The 22,378-nt window shown below is 38.9% G+C and overlaps 1 protein-coding gene across 2 annotated transcripts in view; it reads left to right on the forward strand.

Annotated features, from left to right (window-relative positions):
• Positions 1-20,511: 20,511 nt before the first annotated feature.
• MYBPH (myosin binding protein H) overlaps positions 20,512-22,378 on the forward strand; it is a 32,140-nt gene continuing 30,273 nt past the window's right edge. For both annotated transcript variants that reach the window (XM_081949405.1, XM_081949406.1), the window contains exons 1-2: positions 20,512-20,729; positions 21,868-22,008. In XM_081949405.1, coding sequence (XP_081805531.1) covers positions 20,573-20,729; positions 21,868-22,008 — 298 coding nt within the window. In that variant the 5' untranslated portion in view covers positions 20,512-20,572. The remainder of the gene's footprint in view (positions 20,730-21,867; positions 22,009-22,378) is intronic.

Consider the following 22,378-nt stretch of genomic DNA (forward strand, 5'->3'; position numbering starts at 1 on the left):
TTATTATGTAGCTGGCTGACAATTCGTACTCAATGTTTAGTCCTCAACTGAATTCATCAAATTTGCAGATGATACTAAGGTGGCAGGAATAGCTAACACTTCAAAAAATAAGCTCAAGATCCAAAAAGATCTTCACAGATTGAACACTGGTCCCAATCTAACAAAATGAAATTCAAAACGTAGATAAAAGTAAGGTTTTACACTTAGTCAGGAAAAACAACTGTATAGGTATAGACTAGGTGAAACTTAGCTTAATGCCAGTAAATGTGAGAGAGATCTTGGACTCCCAGGGCATAATCATTTAAATATGAGCCAAAAGTGTGCTGCAGCAGCCAAAAAAGCCGATGCAATCCTAGGCTACATTTATAGAGGGACAAATCAAAATAATGTGAAGTTCTAATACTGCTTTACAAAGCCTTAACAAGACCACACTTGGAATAATACATCCAGTTCCAGTCACCACAATACAAAAAAGATGTAAAGACACTGGAAAAAGTGCAGAGAAAGGAACAAAAATGATTAGGGGGCTGGAGGCTAAAACATATGAAGAACGGTTGCAGGAATTGGGTATGTATCTCATGAAAAGAAGGACTGGGGGGACGGATATAAGAGCACTGTTCTGGTATTTGAGGGGCTCCTACAAAAGTGAAACTATTTTTCAAATACTATGGGAAGACACACACCCCGGAAAAATGAAATATTTTTGGAAATATTAAAAAGGCAGAAAATTGTATTTCTCTAAAGGAGAAATGGAGAAACATACTCTTAAAGACAGAAAGCAGTCCCTAAGTCTTTCTTAATAGCCTACAGCAGATGGCAGCACTTAAGAGATAAAGAGCTTATTGAAAGAGGAAGGAAAGTATCGAGATAGCTCTATTCCACTGGTGGGATTCAAAAATGTTTACTACATGTTCGATGGGCGTGGCGTGGCTTGGTGGGCGTAGCAGGGGAAGGTTACTGCAAAATTCCCATTTCCTCCTTATCAGCTGGGACTCGGGAGGCAGAGAATAGATGGGGGCGGGGCCTGTCAGAGGTGGCATTTACCAGTTCTCCGAACTACTCAAAATTTCCACTACCAGTTCTCCACAACTGATCAGAACCTGCTGAATACTACCTCTGCTCTCTTCATAAGCAAAGCAAATACTCCAGGCAGAAATCCATTCAAGACAGGATATTTTGAAACTGCTTGCAGCACAGCTAACCAAGGCAGAATGATAGGATTAGAAAGCAGCCCCTCACCCAAGATCTGACACAGGATGAAAACCATAAGCCACAATGGGAATTGCCCAACACCCTTTCAGAATGCAAGCCCCTTCATTGCACCACCCCAGAACAGTTAAAACTTGGAAGTCACACAAATCTATAAAGATCCATCCACTCATTGAGCCAGTTCAGCTGACCCAGAACTGTGCACTGTCTTTTTGGTTCTGTTCAATAAATCAACTGTGAATTATCCAAACAACTGTGTTGTTTCCGGCTTCTTTCTCCCAGCTTGGAACTGAACCTGATGGATAATTCTTCCCACAGTACCAAAAGGCAAGATTAAAAACAATGGTTGGGAACTAACCAAGGAGAGAAATTAAGGAGAAATTTCCTAACAGTGAGAACAATCAACCCATGGAATTGTCTTCAGAAATTGTGGGTGCTCCATCACCGAAGGCTTTCAAAAAGGGATTGGACAACCATTTGTCTGAAATAATATAGGGTCTCCTGCTCAAACGGGGTTGGACTAGAAGACCTCTGAGATCCCTTCCAACTCTATTGTTCTATGTTCTACTATAATCCCCTTTTAACAGAAGGTGCTTGGTGTTGTACGGATGTGCAATACTACGTTCTATGCAGGAGCAATTTAGTGCATGGAATAGATCAAAGACCCACAGTGTATGTTTTCGGCAGAAATAATTTGGGGTGGGAAGAGAAAAAGGAGTATCAGTTACAGAGTACAGTACAGTATTCGACTTACTACCACAATTGACCCCAACATTTCTGTTGCTAAGTGAGGCATTTGTTAAGTGAGTTTTGCTCTATTTGATGACCTTTCTTGCCAAAGTTGTTAAGTGAATCACTGCAGTTGTTAAGTTAGTAGCACGCTTGCTATGTGAATCTGGCTTCCCCATTGACTTTGCTGGTCAGAAGATCGCAAAAGGTGATCACATGACCTCAGGACACTGCAACCGTCATAAATATGAGTCAGTTGCCAAGCATCTAAATTTTGATCACGTGACCATGGGGATGCTGCAATGGTCATAAATGTGAAAAATGGTCATAGGTCACTTTCTTCAGTGCCATTGTAATTTCAAATGGTCACTAAATGAACTGCGGTAAGTTGAGGACTGCCTGAATAGCAATGGCTAAGGAGTGATAGGAAAACGAAAGTCCTAGGACAGTGATGGCAAACCTTTTCGGCACTGAGTGCCCAAACTAGTGTGCGTGCACATCGGAAAGCTGAAGACCAGTTGGCCGGCGCATACATGTGCACCCGCCAGCTGGTCTTCGCTTGCGCCGGAGCGCCAGAAACCCAAAGGAAAGCAGAAGACCAGCTGGCAACGGTGCACGTCCACAGAGTGTGCTACCTCTCTCACACATGCTATAGCTTCACCATCATGGCCCTAGGAAGATAAGAGAGCTGGATGTGTGATGGTATCTAAGGTAGGTGAGGAAAGGATGGCACTGGAAAAATAGAGAGGGGAAGAAGGTCATCGAACATTAATTCAAGCATAATTTGAATATAGCATAATATCCAGCACAACTGGCCCATCTTCTCATGTCTGCATTTTCTTAGAAGCTTCCTTTCCCCACTTTTTCTTAACCACAGACCATGCGTTGCCACCAAACTTGGCATCACGTGAAGCATATGCAATGGGCTCGTGCAGGCTGTTTGGATATGCTGTGCTTGAATTCAAGGATGGCAACAGCACACAACCACCACCAAGATATCATCTAGAAAGGAAGTTGTTGAAAAACAGCAAGTGAGCCAGCTGGGGCACATCTTATCAAGAGGCTGAGGAGAGAGGCGGGTAGGAGCCCCCTTTCTGTACACAACTTGTAGCAATGGATGCACTGCTAGGAGGCTTGAAAGAACAGGTTGGAGAAAATATATGCAGTTTCCAGGAGTCAACATTTGATGGTACATAATACAGTCTGAAAGCAAACTATTCCAGGGTGAGGCTCAGATGAACTGTGGCATTCTTGCAATAGTTCAAGTGAACTTCCAAGTCACAATATGTTTGATTCATATTTTGATTTCATGCATAACCCAAAATCAAACCAGTCCTATCTTATTGGGATGTAATCCTACACCCACTTACCTGGGTGTAGAACTTACTGAATGTAACTGAATTTACTTCTTGCAAGGTATATCCTACAATAGGGGTCACCAACCTTTCTGACCTCAGGGACCACTAAATTCATAATTTTAATTCCTGCTGACCACTAATATAAACATCTTGCATAGGATCAAATTATGAAAAGCTTATATGTAAAGGCAGAAATTTTGAAACATTAAAGACTAAGCAATTTATCCCAAAGTGTTCAGTGTTACTTATGTTACACTATGATTTATTTTTCATGATGTTTTGTGGAAGTGATAACCAATTAACTCCAAAACTGGACCTGCCCTGTTCAACCAAGACAACCAAGGGTAAATGAGTATCTTTCACTAGTGCTGCAATCATCTTCCACTTCTCTTCCCAACCAAGGAGATAAGAACAAAGAAAGTAGGACAAGATCAGTTTAAGTCCCGAAATTGGTAGTCAGTTTGCAATAATTTAAACCATCTAAGGCATGTTAGCAGATTTTAATTATTATTATAATGATTATTGGAAACTAATCAAGGAGAGAAGCAACTTAGAACTGAGGAGAAATTTCCTGACAATTAGAACAATTAATCAGTGGAACAGCTTGCCTCCAGAAGTTGTGAATGCCCCAACACTGGAAGTCTTTAAGAAGATGTTGGATAGCTATTTGTCTGAAACGGTATAGGGTTTCCTGCCTAGGCAGGGGGTTGGACTAGAAGACCTCCAAGGTCCCTTCCAACTTTACTATTGTATTGTATTATTGTATTGTATTGTATAATCCCCCAGAACAGAAGCTAGCACCCCAAATACCTACTTAGTATATATTTCATTGAAAACATTCAACAGTACAGAGAAATGTAGAGCAGTGCTTAGAGAAAAATAATTAGATTTTCACAGTTGAATTAGTCCAAAATGCCAATTAACCTCCCAGGAAAAATAGTTATGAAATGAATCAGACGAACTTTTGAGCACATCTAAAATGAAATCAAACTATTGACATAGTTCATATTATTATTATTATTTCAATAATCATATCCTGTAATCATCCTATTACAGATTTTGATATTTTTCTTACACCAATATAATAATTTTCAATGCCATATTGCTTAGCAAATGAGTATCTAAATCAAACAATATCTAAAGTTTTCTTTAAATAAAACTGTTTCTCAAACAAAATACTGATGGAACTGGGCTCTAATTAATGTAAAAACACAATCTTAGTGAATTTATTTGATGTATTATATTTTTCACCACATGATGTCAGGGTAACCACAATGAAAGTACACGTTGGCAAGATGTGAACAAAATACACATGTATAGTAAATATCATATAACATATGTGTATAAAGAATATACAGGAGTGCCTGCAGGGTATGGTAAAAAAAAGTCAAGATGGTGTCCATGATGGAGCAATTGAAGCGTTGCCTGGTTCCTGTGTGTATCACACATTATGTGATACACATAAAAAAATTGGTGGAGCTTTTATTGCACTGTTATGGTCGGATTGCTTTTTTAAATACTGTTGCTGTTGACACCCCTGAATACATAAATGAAATCCGTGTTACAATTATTTTGAACTTAAATATGCATCTGAAAATGTTTCATGCATGATATGTATTTTTGCACAGCACAACATTTCTAAGCCTTTGTGGCATCTAGTGGTCACTCATATTTTTGCAGCCCAATTCTAGAATCCCAATATATGGCGCATTTTCATACTATAAATGCAAATTGCTGGGAGACAGAGCTGGGGAAATCTTACTTGCAAACAAAAGAAAATGGAACAGTGTGAGTAGGTTGGGCATTTTGATTGGATTAGGCTATTTTCTATTACATCCATTATATTCCCCTAGGCTCTGACCAAACTTATCAAGTAATTAGCAGGTTGTGTTTTGGATTAACTATTCATCAATTTAAAAACCCCAACAATTCTCAGTGTTTTCCTAAGACAATTCCTGAACTTTCACATTTCAATCAATCATAATTGAATCATGTCTGGTGAATAAATCACAATAAAGTCAAAAGTAAACAAACCACATTATGGCTTAGTGCAATAATCATTATAAGCCATGATGTGTGATTTCATATGATGTAGGAACTACGCTGCGATACTTTCTTCAATGAACAGTTAAAACAAACCATGACTCAGTGAAATATATGAACCTCATTGACACAGTATCTGTGTATTATGTATAATTAGAATGCTTGTAATTGTTATGGCTATTATAGGTGTAGAAGTTTGCACCCACCCCTCTCCTAGAAGAATGAAATATTTTGAGAAATATTAAAAAGGCAGAATATTGTATTTCCCTGAATGAGAAATTGAGAAACATGCTCTTGGAGACGGAAAGCAGTCCCCACCTTTCTTGATCAGCAGATGTCAGCACTTAAGAGCTAAAGAGCTTATTGAGATCTAGGTAGCTCTAAAGGTAAAGGTTCCCCTCACACATATGTGCTAGTCGTTCCCAACTCTAGGTAGCTCTATTCGTAAGCAAATTTCCTGCACAAGGTCTGAACAAAGGTAGGATTAGCCCTCAGCCACAATAGGAATTGCCCAACAAGCCCCTTCATTGCATTAGCAGACCAAGCTTCAACCAAGCTTGGCTCAGACAACCTACAGAGCTGGCTATGACCCCTACAACAGCCAGTGGAATGCATGTTCTTGCACAGGAATAGAAACTCAAGAGAAGGTATAAATACCCCTCACTCTCAACTCCATGTGGTCAGCTACCCAGTGGTTCTGCTTCATCAATCAATGGACCCTCTTTCCAATCAGCCTCCAGCTTCCATTTTGTCTCCAGTGCCTTTCTCCCAGTTTGGAAGTGAACCAGATGGATATTTCTTCCAACATAGGATTTCAGCAATGGGAGACAAAGCAGGACTACCATATCTGGGCTGCACTAGATGGCAGCAGATTGGGTTTCCACACCACACTGCTACCCTCTACTAGTCATCCAGACTTTTGTAACTCAAAGCTTGTAACCCTAAGACAAATCCTATTACATTTCCAGTGAGTTTGTGGAATCATTTTCAAGCTAAGAAAAATGAGAGCCATTAGAAGACATTACTTCTGCTCCCAAGAGTCCCTAGTCAAATGGCAGCAATGAAAAGGTAGATAAGCCTCCTGCTTAGATTTGCCAGGAAATAATTATTTAACTTGCTGGAAGGGGGAGCTTTTTGGCCCATCAGCTTGAAACTCTCCTTTGAACCTCTTAATGAGTGCTGATAATCCCTAAGTATTTGTTGGCATTTGAAGCAGTAAATTACTCTGTGCCTCACGCCATGAAGTTCTTTCCAGAAAGCCAAGCTAAGTTTACTCTGGAGCATGTGAGATCAGATATCAGCTGGGGTGTCTCTGTGTTATTGCTTTCTTCTTCCATTCTCTAGCTTTGCAGATCCAGGCTGATTTGTGTAGCTCACCTGGAGTCTCATAAGCCACATACTGTGCAAGTTCTCTTCTGCATGAAGGAAAATGGGTCAGAATGCAAAACAAACTCTTTGTTTTCCTACTGGTAGGGGAGAGACTGGTGGAATTGTACAGAGTGTTACTCATTTATACCTTGATGTACAAGGACTCGAGGAACAATCATAATAATCACAAAAAAATGCCTTGTCCTTTATAGACATAGTTGCTGAAAGTAGCAGATGCCAAAATAAAGTTGGCAGCAAACATGCTTGTATCAATGTCAGGATTCAAGCATTCATAAATACAAGCAAACCTTAAGTATAAATAAAAGCAGCTGGAAACAATAGCATCATGTTTATATACACATTTTCTGCACTGCATTATTTTATGTCCCGTAGATTTTTTAAAGATTAGAAAATATGTTTACCTATTTGGCCTACCAGTTAGTGTTACACCACAGTGTTGTGGCCCACCAGCAGCCAGTGGAGCTGGCAGCAGATTTGGACAGTGAGTAGGTTGGGAAGGAACATGGGGCATTCCTGGAGTCTGAGGAAGGCTCTGTGTCAGAGGCAGAGAAGGGGCCAGAGCCATAAACCAGTTATCAGCTGCCTTTAGAGTCAGATATCAGTGAGGCAGACGAACAGCTGGAGTCTGTTCCCAGTGTGCACGTGCACAGAGTTGCCACAGGTGGACAATGAATGGCCCCTCCCAGAGGAAATAAAAGAGGAGCGAAAGGGGAATGGAGTTTGCAGGAGACAATTAGTTCACTTAATTGGAACTCTCTAAGATTCCTTGCCAAATTTTGTAGATATCAACCTGTCAGCTCTCCAAGCCAGATAAAGTCTGTGACTGTAAATTCTCCCTTGAAAGACTTTGCTGGATGTGAATGAGCAGATTCACAGTAAATTAATAAAAATGATTTTTTTGTCAGGACAAGGAATTTGCTTCATGCTGTTGGGAAGCCTCGGTCAGAACACATAGGCAATCCATATCAGATGTTAAAATGTTTTAATATATATGCAAAGGAGGTTATAATGGAGATTAATTCTGTAGCATCTCAATAGAAAATATGAGTACCCCAGTAGTTTCTGCCTAGATATTAGTTCTCATAGAACAGGGGTGTCCAAACTTGGGAACTTTAAGACTTGTGGACTTCAACTCCCAGAATTCCCCAGCTGGGGAATTCTGGGAGTTGAAGTCCACAAGTCTTAAAGTTCCCAAGTTTGGACACCCCTGTCATAGAACATTTTTAGAAGGGAAGAAAGCAGAGAAAGCAGGGGAACTAACTTTGCATTTCCTCACATAAGCTAAACAAGTTTTTAAAAATGTAGTGGTATTGTGTGGAAGGGGAGCAATCTAGGTCCTTTACTGTGCTCATCAGCACTGGACCATCAATAAGTTGGAAAGAAATAATAAACTGAATGTCTGACATCTAAACAAAAGCCTGGCATGAGAATTAAGCCTTATGTTTCTTCATTAGGTATATGAGTTGCCTAGAAACCCAGGGATTACTTTGTAAAATCCATCATGGCTGGCTAAGATGTCACAGTTAAAACTAAATAGCCAGGATATTTATTTTTCCTCCTCTGTATCAACAGATGGTTTAATTAAGTTTAGAATCCAAGTCTTCAAGCTTGGCTTCCAATGATATACAGTAAATAATAATGTGAATCCCTTGCATTCTTGCAGTTGTCACCCAACAGGATCTCAAAGGACTTTATAGACTGTGAAGTGGAATTCATCCCTCGCATGCTCGCAGGGACATTCTTTGGCAGAGTCCCACAGCATTTGCACTCTATAATAACTACTTCAGCTGACACTCTCTCACCTTTAGCAGGGTTCTTAGTGAGTAGAATCTGAAAGGCAATGTAGCAGTCAATATGCCAAGAGCCCTTAATATGCAATTGTCCTATATTCCCTCTGGAAGAGAAACGCTCTGAAGAGACGAACCAATTACTGTTAATAAAAAAGCATCAGCAAAGATTTTGCTCAGTCTGAGTATAAGTAGTCTGAAGAACCAAACTTCTTGAACGCCATTCTTCTCTTCAGTTCTTTTTTTGGGTAACAGACTTGAGGTGAAGTCCTGTCTTAAACATCATTGTCTAAAACTTGTGATAAAAATACAATAGGTAAATATTTTATTTATTTTATTTATTTTATTTATTTTATTTATTTTATTTGTTTTATTTGTTTTATTTATTTTATTTGTTTTATTTATTTTATTTATTTTATTTATTTTATTTATTTTATTTATTTTATTTATTTTATTTATTTTATTTATTTTATTTATTTTATTTATTTTATTTATTTTATTTATTTTATTTATTTTATTTATTTTATTTATTTATTTTATTTATTTTATTTATTTTATTTATTATTTAGTTTGTCAAACATGTACGAGATAACAGGTATAAGTATAAACATAGACATGAATGCAGGAAATGGGTATGAATAAATGGGTACAGTAGGACAGGGATGGTAGGCAGGCTGGTGCGCTTATGCACGCCCCCACAGACCTCTTAGGAAAGGGGTGAGGTCAACGCTAGGCAGTTTCAAATTAAAGTTATGGGGGTTTGAGGATGTAACAACAGAGTCAGGTAGTGCATTCCAGGCATTGACCACTCTGTTGCTGAAGTCATATTTTTTGCAATCGAGTTTGGAGAGGTTTACCTTTAGTTTGTATCTATTGTTTGCCCCTGGATTATTGCGGTTGAAGCTGAAGTAATCATTGTATAAGACAATTTTGTGTACTATGCACACCATAGGCGGCATAGTTCTAGGTTGTCCGAGCTCAAAATTTCAAGCCTGGTGGCATAAGGTATTCTATTGTGAGCAGAGGAGTGGAGTACTCTTCTTATGAAATACCTCTGGACTCGCTCGATTGTATTAATATCCGATATACAGTGTGGATTCCAGGCAGGTGAGCTGTATTCGAGAATTGGTCTGGCAAAAGTTTTGTATGGCCTAGTTTGCAGTACAATGTTACTGGACAAGAAGCTTCGCAAAATTAGGTTTAACAACTCTTAATGCTTCTTTTGGTAATGCTGTCACAGTGAGCTCTGGGGCTTAGATCGTTTGAGATGAATACTCCAAGGTCTTTGATTGTGAGGTTCGTCTATGGAGTCTTATATGCCCAGCTTGTATTTAGTTTCCTGATTTTTGTTGCCAATGTATAAGACAGAGCATTTGTTGGTTGAGATTTGGTTTGACCATTCTGACACATTGTCAAGGTCGCTTTGTAGGACAGAAGTATTGTCAGTCGTGTTAAATAGCTTTACTATTTAATACGCCATACTGTATGTGCCTTTAGTATCACCCCACCTCTGATATGTTCAGCTGAAACTAATGCAAACTCAAGATTTTTTTAAGTACCTAAAACAAAAAAGTCAAAGGATATCTATCAACAGCAATAATTAACAGGGTGCTTTTCATTCAATAAAGTTTGCATAGGACCTTTGTGTAGAAAATCCTATGGATCAAATGATACCTTATGCATACCTTAGTAAGGAATTGTACTTTTAGAAGATAAAAGTTATTAAAGAATGCAATTAGGAGCAAAGAAACTTTAGTCATTTACATCAACACTTGTCTCATATGAAAGCATGCCTGTTATGTCACAAAGAGGCTTTAAAATTTCTGTTCCAAACATATGCAAGTTTGGACCTACCTCAGTGACATGTTTTGTCCTACATCTCCTCAGAAGCAGTTTTTCCACACGCTGGTGCTTGTCCTGTGTATGTATGCATGAATGAATGAATTCATGAATTAACAGGATTTCTTTTTTATATCAAGTTGTAAAACCTAATACAATAATAAAATAATGAAGAAAAAGGAACCAAAGAAAACTAAAAATGCAGGAAAGAAAGAAAAAAGAAAAACAGGAAAAAAAATACAAGTACCTTCGGATCTTCTTTACAGCAGTTATAAGTTCAATTATAACTTTACCTTTTTCTATAAAGTTACTTCATAGCTTTCTATAATACATCCTTTTCAATAATAAAAACTGTAAATCATACATTTTCAGTCAGAATAAACAATTTTTCTTTTTTTAATCAAAGAAGTCGTTTTGGCCATCTCAGTAAGCTTCACCAATCATTCATCCATTGTATCCATTCCATTTTTGTTCACTGTGATTATAATATATAAACACCAAAGTTCCATTTACCCCCCCAACTCTTTGTTCAATAATCCCAAGAAATAGATGTCTGGTCTCAGTTATATATTGATCCTTGAAAATCTTTCGATTCCTTAAAATCCTTTGAATATATTTGAATCCATAATTTTCTAGCTTTTTTATATGTCCACACTAAGCATGATAAAATATCCCTTCTTGTTGTTCACATTTTCAACATGAAGTGCCTTTATACATTTTAGACCATTTTTTTCTGGTGACATATATCAATCGTACATCTTTTTATACGAATTCTCTTTTAAGATTATAACACAATAAATTTCAATTCTTTCCACCACATATTTTCCCATGTTTTCATTTGCATGTTTTTGACTTCTGTTCTTGGGAATGTGGGGCCCTTTCCTCCCCACCCCACCCCTATTTTTAAGAGTTTCAGAGTTTGTTTCTCATATTATTTAATCCAAATGAGATTATAGTTCCAGAAAGAGGTAAAATGTTGCTTTGGATAGCATTTATTTTACATGTGATATGAGCTATTGCTTGTCAACCAGCAATATCACTGGTCTTCATTCTTTTATTTCAGGACATTTTAAGAACATAAGAACATAATCCAGATGGATCTGATCAGCCTTTGGTTTCTTACAGGAACCAACCAAATGGCCTGGGTTTTTCACAAGCTGGTGATGGAGACATACTCCTCTCTTGCTGTTGCTCCACTGCTACTGGTATTTGAAGACATGCTGCCCTCAACTTGAAGGTAACTTTTTGTTTACAAGTTCATAGTTTTTGGTAGACCTTTCCTCCATGATTTATCCAACCCTTTCTAAAGCTGTGCCGTATGCACAACATGTGGTGCCGAATTTAGCAGGTTATGTACAGTGTGAAGAAAGTTCAGTTTGGTTGGGCTGAGTTTTGGCTCCCCCCCCCCCTCTTCTTGTCCTAATTTTCCCTTGAGCTTTTTTTGGATTACACTTTGTGTAAATATTCTGAGAGGAAGAAAGATGTATTGCTGTCCATTCTTTCCATGATATCCACTGTTTTATACTGTTTGATCATGTCCCCCTTAATCACTTTTTTTCTGAGTGAAGGCATTCCAAATATTCTAACCTTTTGTCATAGGGATATGCAGTAGTTATGATTCCTAATAATTTTGTTTGCTCTATTCTGAACTTTTCCCAGCTCTGTTTTATTCATTTTCAAATGCAGCGATTAGAACTACAGGGTAGTTCTACATTTTTATTAGAACTATCCAGTATTCCAAATGTGGACACATTATTGAAAATAAATATTAAAAATAAAACTCTGTAAATTATTATGACCTCGCTCTGAGGTCATCATAATTTACACCACTTTATTTTTAACCCATTTCCTGATGGATCCCTAGCCTTTAATGTTTATAGCTTTGCAGCAGCATGTTTGAATGTTTATGGAATGTGTTCCAGATGGTATTGCATTCAAAGATACATGATCCTAATTTAATTTTTCCTTTGTCATTTGTCATTTAAGCTCTTACATACTGCTATTATTTGGCATTTACCATATTTGGCATCACAATTTGTTCTTGCAAAAACACATGTACACAGAGTAAATCCATGCTTACTGATTAAAAGTGGGACCCACTGTGTTCAAGTGTGATTAAAATTGCAGCTATAAATAAACAATATTATATCATCAACCGGGTCAAAGGATTAATGTTTGCAACTCAAGTACTGTGTCTGCAATGCAACTGATGTAGTAGAATTTGATCTAGGCGAGTGTCCACATTTGGATATGTTAAGTTGAAGCAAAGGTGGATGTGTATTTTGAAAATGAACATTTGGCTGAAGCAATCCTCATTTACTCCATGAGCTGCTAAAAGAGGACAATTTTCCATCATTCCCCTAACAAAACAGGGAAACAATTCTGTAATACTATTAATTGTCTATGGGTACTTAAAACTAGGAAAATGCAGCACATCATCAGTATATCTCTGGCTACGTTCTCAAACATAATTAGGTAGGTGGGAAAACCAAGTGTGTATCAACATGACGTGTGATCTGAAAAATACCAAATCAATCATTTATATGCACATGCACACATCTACTCTAGATTTCCTCACCAACACAAAAGCTGTCCAAAGCCTCATTGTTTCTGCATATTTCGAAAGGAATTAATTAGAGCAAGGCCCCTTAAAGTTGTGCCTCACAAGTGAGGAATTAAAACAAAGACTAGGATTTCCTAGCACAGGGTGGATGAGATGATCTTTGAGTTTCTTCCCAATTCTGTGATTATGTGGTTGCCGCCTGTTCCATTACATCAAAAGCAAAGGATATTTCCATGGAGCTGTATTTCAAATCAGTACCTTGTTGACTGTCCTCAGATGTAAGTCTCCTTTTTGTTCTTGGGCTCCTGAAACGGAGAACAGAAATAGGAGGATTTGCATTCGCCACTTTAAAAACAGAAAGTGATGTCTTCTGTTGGTCAATGTATGTGCTTCTGAGACAGAGGACATAACTTGACCTGTTACACAAGTCACATGACCAATTCCTCAAAAATAAAGTTTAGTTGCCTGGCAGCATTTCCATGCGTCAGACACTTATTAGAGCTCTCAGCTGCTGCCTCACACCAGGGGAGTGAGGTAGCTTGCGTGAGGACAAACAGGTGGATGGATACTGGCGATACCCAATATATGGCCTCTATCACACATTACATTTACATATGGAAAGCACAGTCTGGGTTTTTTCAAGTAGAACCAACAGGCAGATCAAAGTATATATGTTGGAAATATCCCAAAGGCATTTTTAATCTAATCCATTCCCTAAAATCAATATAGGTTTACATGTAGATGTTTGTTCGTTTGTTTATGCCATAAAGAAGATTTCCACAGTCTCGTCTCCAAATTCAGATATATTGTGTATAAGTTCTTGGTGAGGGAGCAGACATCCAAAAATTTCACAGAATAAGGATCTTCACTTAAGAATATTCATGTTTCTGGAAAAATCTAGCAGGTCATGGATATTCTGCCTGCATTGTTTAGCTTGGTAAAGATTGGTGTGGGGGGGAGTAGAAACAGGAATTTTGAAGAATCAAATTCATCTGAACAGCCAGAAAAGGAAGATGATAAAAGGAAGATGTACTGGGACTGCCACTGTTGACATGAACTTGTAAGAATTATATAATAGTCCAAAATTATATTTTACAATTTAATATAAATGTTATAATAAAATATGAAAAATAAAATAATAAAAATATTTTGCAATTTTACAAATATAATTATATTTATAAAAATATATAAATAATTACAGTATATAATTATATTTTAAGATCATTTGAGTGGGAAAAGCTTACATCGCAGTTACCAATTACCAGATTTTTCTAAAATACAATAAAGTTTACACAGTAGCCTCAACCAGGACTCTCCAAACTTTGGGAGCCCACAAGCCTTAAAGTTGCCAAGGTTGGAGACCCTGCTCCTAAACTGTGAGATATACTTAGTTTTAGCTTAGCAAATTCTGTAATTTATAAACAGGTGTTTGTAGTTTAGTACAATCTGTGAATTCAGTTACTAGTTGAGTGCATTGGCAAATTTTTGTTTGTTTGTTATATTAAAATAATTCTGGGGCAAATGTTTCTCTCTCTCTCTCTCTGCTTGTATGTGTGTGTGTGTGTGTGTGTGTTGTTTGTGTGTTTGTGTGTGTGTGTGTGTGTGTGTGTGTATGTGTATGGTCTTGTTGTATTCGGGTCTTTTCCCATGTAAGATTGAGATTGTCTTGGCAACGTTTCGGCGAGGTCTCACTCACCATCTTCAGGCTGGTGTTTTCGGCTTAAAGCGTGGTCAAAACTGCTGTCTTTCTACAAATCTTGGTGGGTGGGTGTGGAGTGCTGGCTTTGTTTCAATAAGTGGAATGATTGGTTGTGTGGTTGTATCATGATTGGTAGATTGGTGCTGATTGGTTCTGGCTGTGTGTCCGTTGTTGTTTTGTGTTGTAACGGCCTGGGTGGTGGGTGGGGCTCGTTTGTTGACTAGGGCTGGTTTCCAGATGTCTGGTAGGCGGGAGGTATCATCATGTTTATTCATGTTGTGGGGGTGTTTGTGGGGGTGTTTCTCTATTTCGATAGCTTCCATAATTATTCTCTTGTTGAAGTGTTCAGTTTTGGAGATTAATTTTGAAGGAACCAAATTATTTATAAACCCCATACACACCTGTGAATAAACCAGAACACAGGCTTGGCTGTTTGCCACTGTTTAATTACTGAAATAACGAATCCTTTGGCTGAGGGCCCAGACAACTCACGTTCAATAGAGTAGCTCTGCAGCAACCCAGATAATTCAAAATGAAGCAACGCAGATAGTCCAAACGAACAGACACGGCTAGAATACACAGATCAATTTTCTTAACTACTAATTTGAACAGTTGTTTCCTGCAAATGTCCCCTCCCAATGCCTCACCTATAATCTCTCTTGGGAGGGGCCAATCCACAACCACCTGTGCTTAATCATCTTCTGTGAGTCTGCCTACGTTGGTGCTTCCATTTCTCAGCCCTTCTCAATCTAGCATCAGGGACAAACTGCCTTTGATCCTCCCCACTGCTCCATGCCTCAGGCACCTCCTGGTGGCCAACCAGCCTCTCTGGTCTCTGCTCTGAGTCTGAACCCTGCATAGGGTCCTCCACATCATCCAGGCAGACTCATATGGTTCCTCGCTATCCGAGTCCATCAGCGGCTCAACCGGATCCTGCTGGGCCACAACATACATACATACATACATACATACATACATACATACATACATACATACATACATACATACATACATACATACACGTAGACGTAGACGTAGACGTAGACGTAGACATATACATACATACATACATACGCACGCACGCACGCACACACACACACACACACACACACACACACACACACATATATATATATATATGTTGTATTTGTACTGATAAATAAATAAAGGGAGACTTTATCAGTACAAATACAACACAAATATAAAAAGGCAACATTAAAAATAAAAATATGGTTTTCTGCCTGCATGGTCTTCTGTGATGAGCCGAAGGACAGAAAGAGGGAGTAGTGACCTTCCTCCCATATTTAGGCATACCAGGGGTTGTAACAGTATTGACTCTTGGTAACATTTTGGAAATGGTTTCCCATGGCCTTGTTTCTAGAGGAGAGAGAGAGAGTGAGTGGCCCAAAGTTACCCAGTCCCAGCTGGCTTCATGCCTAAAATAGGACCAAAACTCATAGTCTCCTACTTTCTAGTCTGGTATCTTAACACCTTCTAGGTTATATTCCAAAACAGATTTTGAAAGCATAAAAGAAAAAAAATGAAGTAGAGATCAGATTCCATTGTAACAATATCCCTAAATAATGAATGTCTTTGTTTTAAGGGTTCAAAATACACTATTTTTATTTCCTATCTTTCTTTTGGGAATCCAAGTTGGTTGACAAATACAGTCCCATGATAGTTTCCCATTCTGATCAGATTGTTTTTAAATCACATTGAGTTCAGTGAGATTTTGTTGCCTTAAACCTACCCCAACTGTTCAGGTTTTCAATGAATGAAATTATTAATAAGAGACTACATAAAGTACACTCCCAATTACCTAGAACAGACTTACTAAAGTGACAATCTCATGAATGAGACATTCTTCTTATTGCTAAGGCTCACTCACAGCTGCCGTCATAGTTCAAAAGTGAGGTAGATATACAATTGTGTGGCATGCACATACTGAAAAGCGGTCTGGTTTATTGTCCAATGACTCATCATTCTCTAAATGAATGATTCCAAGCATGGAAATGCTGCCTCGTTAGCCTAGAAATATATAAAATAACATTCCCCATTCCTAACTATCAATAGCTAACAAGCTTTTATGAAAGAATTGTTGCCCATGTGATCTTCCACTGCAATATGTACTCACCAAGGAGTGTTCATTCAGTACATTCTTAGGCATATTCTCACCATCTGGATTTGTGCATTGAGCTTAGCCATAGTTGACCCATGATTTGTAGAATAAAATTGGCTTGACTCCATATACTGCTCTAGATCAACATAATTAGGCTTAAACAATATGCTAGGTCACAAAAAGAGCAAACCGTGTGTATTGTCTTTATTGTGAGAACCAAGCCAATCTCTGTGGGCAAACAACATAACCCACAAGGGCAAACAACAAAGCAGCATAACCCACAAGTGATGCATATTGAGCATGTGCATGACAGAGATGCAGGAACACAATGAATGTGGAAAAGATTTTCTAAAATAAAAAAAGTTTAAACTATACAAAATGCTTTGTTCCAATAAAGATAAGATCCCGCACTTTATAGTAGGATTTAGATTTCGTAATATTGTTATATGATATGAAAGACTCATACTTCAGGTGTTGAATGAAGACTATAATTTGCGTCTATTAATCTTGTAAATTCAAATTATATTTGAGGCAGTTGTGAACTTTGAAACTAATCTTTTTTTTTCTGAAGAAAGCAAAAATTTAGCAACATAAATCCAATTAGATTTACCCCATCATAGAAGTGAAGTTTGAACTTTTGATGTTTAATATCCATATCAACTGATGAGATCGGAGACTGTTTTTGGAACTTTTAAGTAAGATATTTTGATTCCAAAGAGAGAGAGAAAGGTTGCTGTGGCTGATTTTTGAGCCATCCACAGGGTTAATCTTCACATCTCTCTAACCATGAGAAAAAAATTCTCATAATTGTTTTTATTTATAGAAACAATTTTTATTGCCATCCATGTCACGATGACTCTAATGACCATGGAGGATTAAACTTTAAAAAAAAAAACCAAGACAAATAAACATCCAAAACAATAATGCTCATCTAAAGTCTCAAAACCATTCTATTTCCAATTAATGAAGAAAAGAACCAGATAAACCAACCAACAGGGCCCAAATGTCTGAGAGATCCTTCAAGTCTCTAATGCCTTATGAAAGGCCAAGAGGTTCAGGGCCATCTGGATCTTGTATTCCACAAGGCAGGTCCTGTGGCAGAGGAGGCCATGACTCAAGTCCCAAAAGATAACATTACCTAACAGAAGGGAAATGGAGCATGCCAACCTACAGGTACCTTTAAAAAAAGTTATATTCCTTTTCTCATGCTGACTTTATTTCAGATTCATATTTACCTTGTCCATAAGGTAAAGTAGTGTTTCTCTCTTCTCCCAATAATGGCATTGTAGTACTGGAGGCTAAAGAGCTAACTCTTCACCTCTGGTTAGCTCAAAAAAGAGCTGACAAGGAGTTAGGGGCATAAGGGATATTAGTGTTTCACCACATAGCCCGCCCAATCCAATCAGGCTGTTTTCAGGCAACTTTTAAAGACAGGTTTGACACTCTTGTGGAAGAGTACAAGATCCATGTTTCACTCTCCATTTCTCCTGCCAGCCTGAACAATTGGGGATAGGCAAGTGGCTACTCCACCCACCATCCTTGCCTGTTTAACTACTCTTTCACTTTTCCAGAGGCATACTAAACCTGTGTTCAATATAAAAAATCTCTCTATATATCTAATAGACAAGTAGCACTCACTCATCACGAAATCTCCAGCACTGTAATGCCTACAAACTTGAAATTTGGCACGTATGCTCTTGGCTTCTAGGCGCTCACTAAAAAAAGGATTTTTTGAAATGACCATCAGATCATTAGTATTTATTATACAGTAATTAATACATTCTGATGCTAAGGAGTTCTACTCCCCCTCCCCACCTGAGAAGTACTCTGTTCTAACTGCCAGTTGCCTCTTATTCCACTACCTCAGTTCAAACTGGCAGAAGTTCCCCTCCTTCACTCAGGAGTGGTCCAGGGATCTTTACATTACTAAACATTGGTACCTCACCAGGATGTCTTTGCCTTCCACCTATGGAACCACTTCCAGACTCAAGGTGGTGGGAGTGATATTCCCTTATGTGTTTCAATGACTGACCACCACTGGATTGTGAACCGAATTTCTCCTGCATAGCCTGATCACATAGTTTCATCGTGAAGCACAGATATCTTTATAAAGTTACTTTATAGTAACTTTATAAACCACTGAGGATGGGGAACAGGCCTACCCCCTGCCAATTGCTGTGTTTAGAGCTATCATATCTCTTGCTTTACTAGACTGTGCTCACCCACAAATCTACAGGACCTGAACTGCAGAGTAGCCTAAGGCTTTCAATGCATCCCACCGATGATTTGTTCTATGAATGTTGCCCTATAAAGCAGAACAATGGCAGCTCAGGACTATATTTTGACAAATGATCCACTTATCTATTAAATAATTCCTTGCCAGCAGGTGACACTAGAGGAATTCAACAGTTTCCTTAAATTGTCCAGTATCACATCTGCAAAGACAACATCCGTTATTGGCCTCGTTACTGGCTCTGCAAAGAGGGTAACACACACTAGCACATTTTTGTACTATTTCTTAGACTGGAGGAAAGTACAATAGATAGAATATAAGGAAGCCTACAGACATGTCAATCAAATCTTTTCATATACAATCTGTTACTGCGTTGAATGAGGAGCTCTCCAGCTGGTTGCTACGAAGGAATGAAAAAATGACTGGGTTTCCTATTTTCTGAGAATATAAATTCCAATTGTTTAAAAAAATCAAGGCTCGTTTCCTCCTATGCAAGATACTTAGATCTCTTGGCTGATGGAAAACAGTAAAAACCAATAGCTAGTCTTATAATTGTGTATACTCAGCTTAATTTTAAATGCTCTGTCTATATTTCCTGTGTTCTTTATTTAGTACATTTCCCCTTTTTTGGAAATGGTTCCTGTTTAAAGTATTTCATTTCATAGAAGTTTCATTACAATGCATACAGTAGATAGCTGTACTATTAAATATAACAAAGGCAACCGATGTCTGAAAGCCTTATTTAACTATCCCATTGGACTTGGTAATTTATTTTAGAGAACTACGAAGTTCCTTATATTTCAGGTTATCTCACAAAGTACATTATCTTGGCTATCTCTCATTTTCGGCATTTGTTATTTCTAAAAGTGTGGCAAAATATGAACAAAGTTAGTAAATAAATAAAAGCTCATTCAAGACTAAAATATTTGCTGTGGCTTCAAAAAATGGTGTTTTGTGATTGAAGCAATGGCTAAAGACAGGTGTGTAGGTAGATATTTACTTCATTTCTTAAGAGTTATACCTCAGCATTGTTCCAAAAGATCAAGCCACTTATGTAACATTTTCGCTTCCAGTTTTCCACTCAGCAATAAACCTGACTGGTCCAAACTTTCTCCAAGAATTTCCATGGCCCTGGATCCCTCCACCTGGTCTGGGCAGTGATTACCTTCGGCATTTTATTTCTTTCAATAAACTTGTATGAGAAACTGCTGAAGATCCATCAGGCCCAAGAATTTCAGAGCAGAGGTTAAATTTTCAGAAGGGGTGGAAGGCTCTTCCTTATATTATACCCTTTAATTCCCATAATTTCCTCCAAACGGATTGAAGGGTAGATACTTCTATGCTTAGAAAACTGCCCCCATATCCAGCAGCTACTCCTGCCGGGGAGTTAGTGAGTCCACAGCTCGCAGCTGCCCGACCCTCTAATCCTGCAGACAGGTGGGCCAACGCCGGGCGAGGAGGGGGCGGTCCGGAGACGACTCCTGGATCTATAAACCGGCCTCCTCCGGTAGAAGCAGAAGGCGAGCACCCGGGGAGAAAAAGCGCCCACTGGAGCTCGTTTCCGCGGGTGGGAAACCGGACCTGTTGAACACCTCCGCCCATCGATGTCTGACCTCGAAGCTCCTCCGCTGGCTCCAGAGGTCGCTCTGCCCGCAGATCCGCCCGCTCCGGAGGAATCCCGGACACCTAACCTGGCCGGAGCAAGAAGCCAGCCGTCGTCCGCGGCAGAGCGCGCCCTGCCCATCGAGAAGACCGAAGAAGGTGAGGGAGGCAGACGGGAGGCGGTGAAATGAAGAGAAGGGAAGGAGGGCTGCGTGGCCCTCTTTCCTCCAGGCCATCCAGCCAGGTGATGCGATGAAGGGTGGTGTGCTGTGGGTATGGAGGGGCATTTCCCCCAGTCGACGTTCAAAAAGCAATGTAAAACACTCATATTCCGAACATTTTCCTGCGATGCTGCTGACAGAACTCTTTTTTTAAAATCACTGTCTTCCACGAGGAAAGGGTTATGCTAGGCTACAGCTTCCCCAGAGCTAAATGGAGATCATAAGCATTGTAAATGAGATGGCATTAAAACGATGACAAAGTGCACTATGGCACAGGCACACAGTTCCTGCAAATAGATGCTTGTGTTAAGACATCTGACGCCAGGACATATTTCATAGCATTTGTTTGAGTATGTCATCGGGCACATGCCATTTGCACCCACTTCACCCATGAACTTCGTGCAACATGTGAGCCCAAACCAGTGCTTGTCAAGCCTTTGATGCCTAGATCAGCCTGTCCCATCCTTGAACTCTGTGGATAATTTAAAACTAGAGCTTTTAGATTTTGCATTGGGCATACTTGAGAATTCCGTCGGGGGCTAGACCAAAACTTCTAGAACCCATCCAGCTGGGGAAGATTGATCTAGGGAAAGCATAGATCTCATTAAATAAATGTTTACACACCAGTCATTTTTAATCACAGATATTAATATCTACTTTTAGTGTGGTGCCCAAATAACTGGTTGTAAGTTGAAAATGAGAAAGAGCCTATTATATAAAGTTTTCTGCATGGAACATTCATCCAGTGGGAAACTCAGCACAGGTAGAGCGTTTGGTTCTATGGAAATCCCTATGCATGGATATGTGTTCACAAGGGCCCCTGGAATGTCAGCATGCATTGCCAGTTGGGAACCCACTGAAATTAGTCCATGGCACAGTTCTCTAGTCATAAATTCATCTGAGACACTGATTACAATTAAAAGTTGTGTGCAGCAGGTAGGGATGTGTTTGTGTTAACCAGAAAATATTCTCAGCTTGTCCAGCTAAGCCATTCAGGGAGAACTGTGAGTTATCACAGCATCAAGGTTGCACCTGTAGGGATGGCAAATGATTTATTAATGCTTCTATATTTATAGTGGCAGCATCTTTCAGTGCACCGCTGAATTTGGCAGTGGAGGATGTGAATGACAGCTCTGTGACCCTAACATGGGATGGTCCTGAAAATGTGGGCCCTTCTGGTCTCGATGGATATGTAGTGGAATACTGCAAAGATGGAAGTAGGTTTGGTTTTATTCCCTTGCAAGCATGAAAAATTTCAGCATTGTCATATCAATTAGTATGGATGCATTGTTTCTCCTCTTGATAGTTGGCAGCCACAGTCAAAGAGAATAGTATGGGAGAGAGGGAGAGATTTGATGTAATCTTCATTGAAATCTTGAAAAGTGTTGCTCAGGTATTTTTGGGGAAAAAAATGTAATGGTTACTTCTGCTAAGTAGTAGCACACATGATCACTGGATTACATACTTGCTCCTTGATGCTATATAGTAGATATGTTGGAGCAACCACTTTATAGAACTATAAATTTGTCTAGAATTTCACATGAGACTTTCTCTTGAAGAGTGTAAGGTGGGAAGATATTTCAGAGG

Source organism: Natrix helvetica (genome assembly GCF_964273705.1).
Source record: "Natrix helvetica genome assembly, chromosome: 3".
NCBI lineage: Eukaryota > Metazoa > Chordata > Lepidosauria > Squamata > Natricidae > Natrix > Natrix helvetica.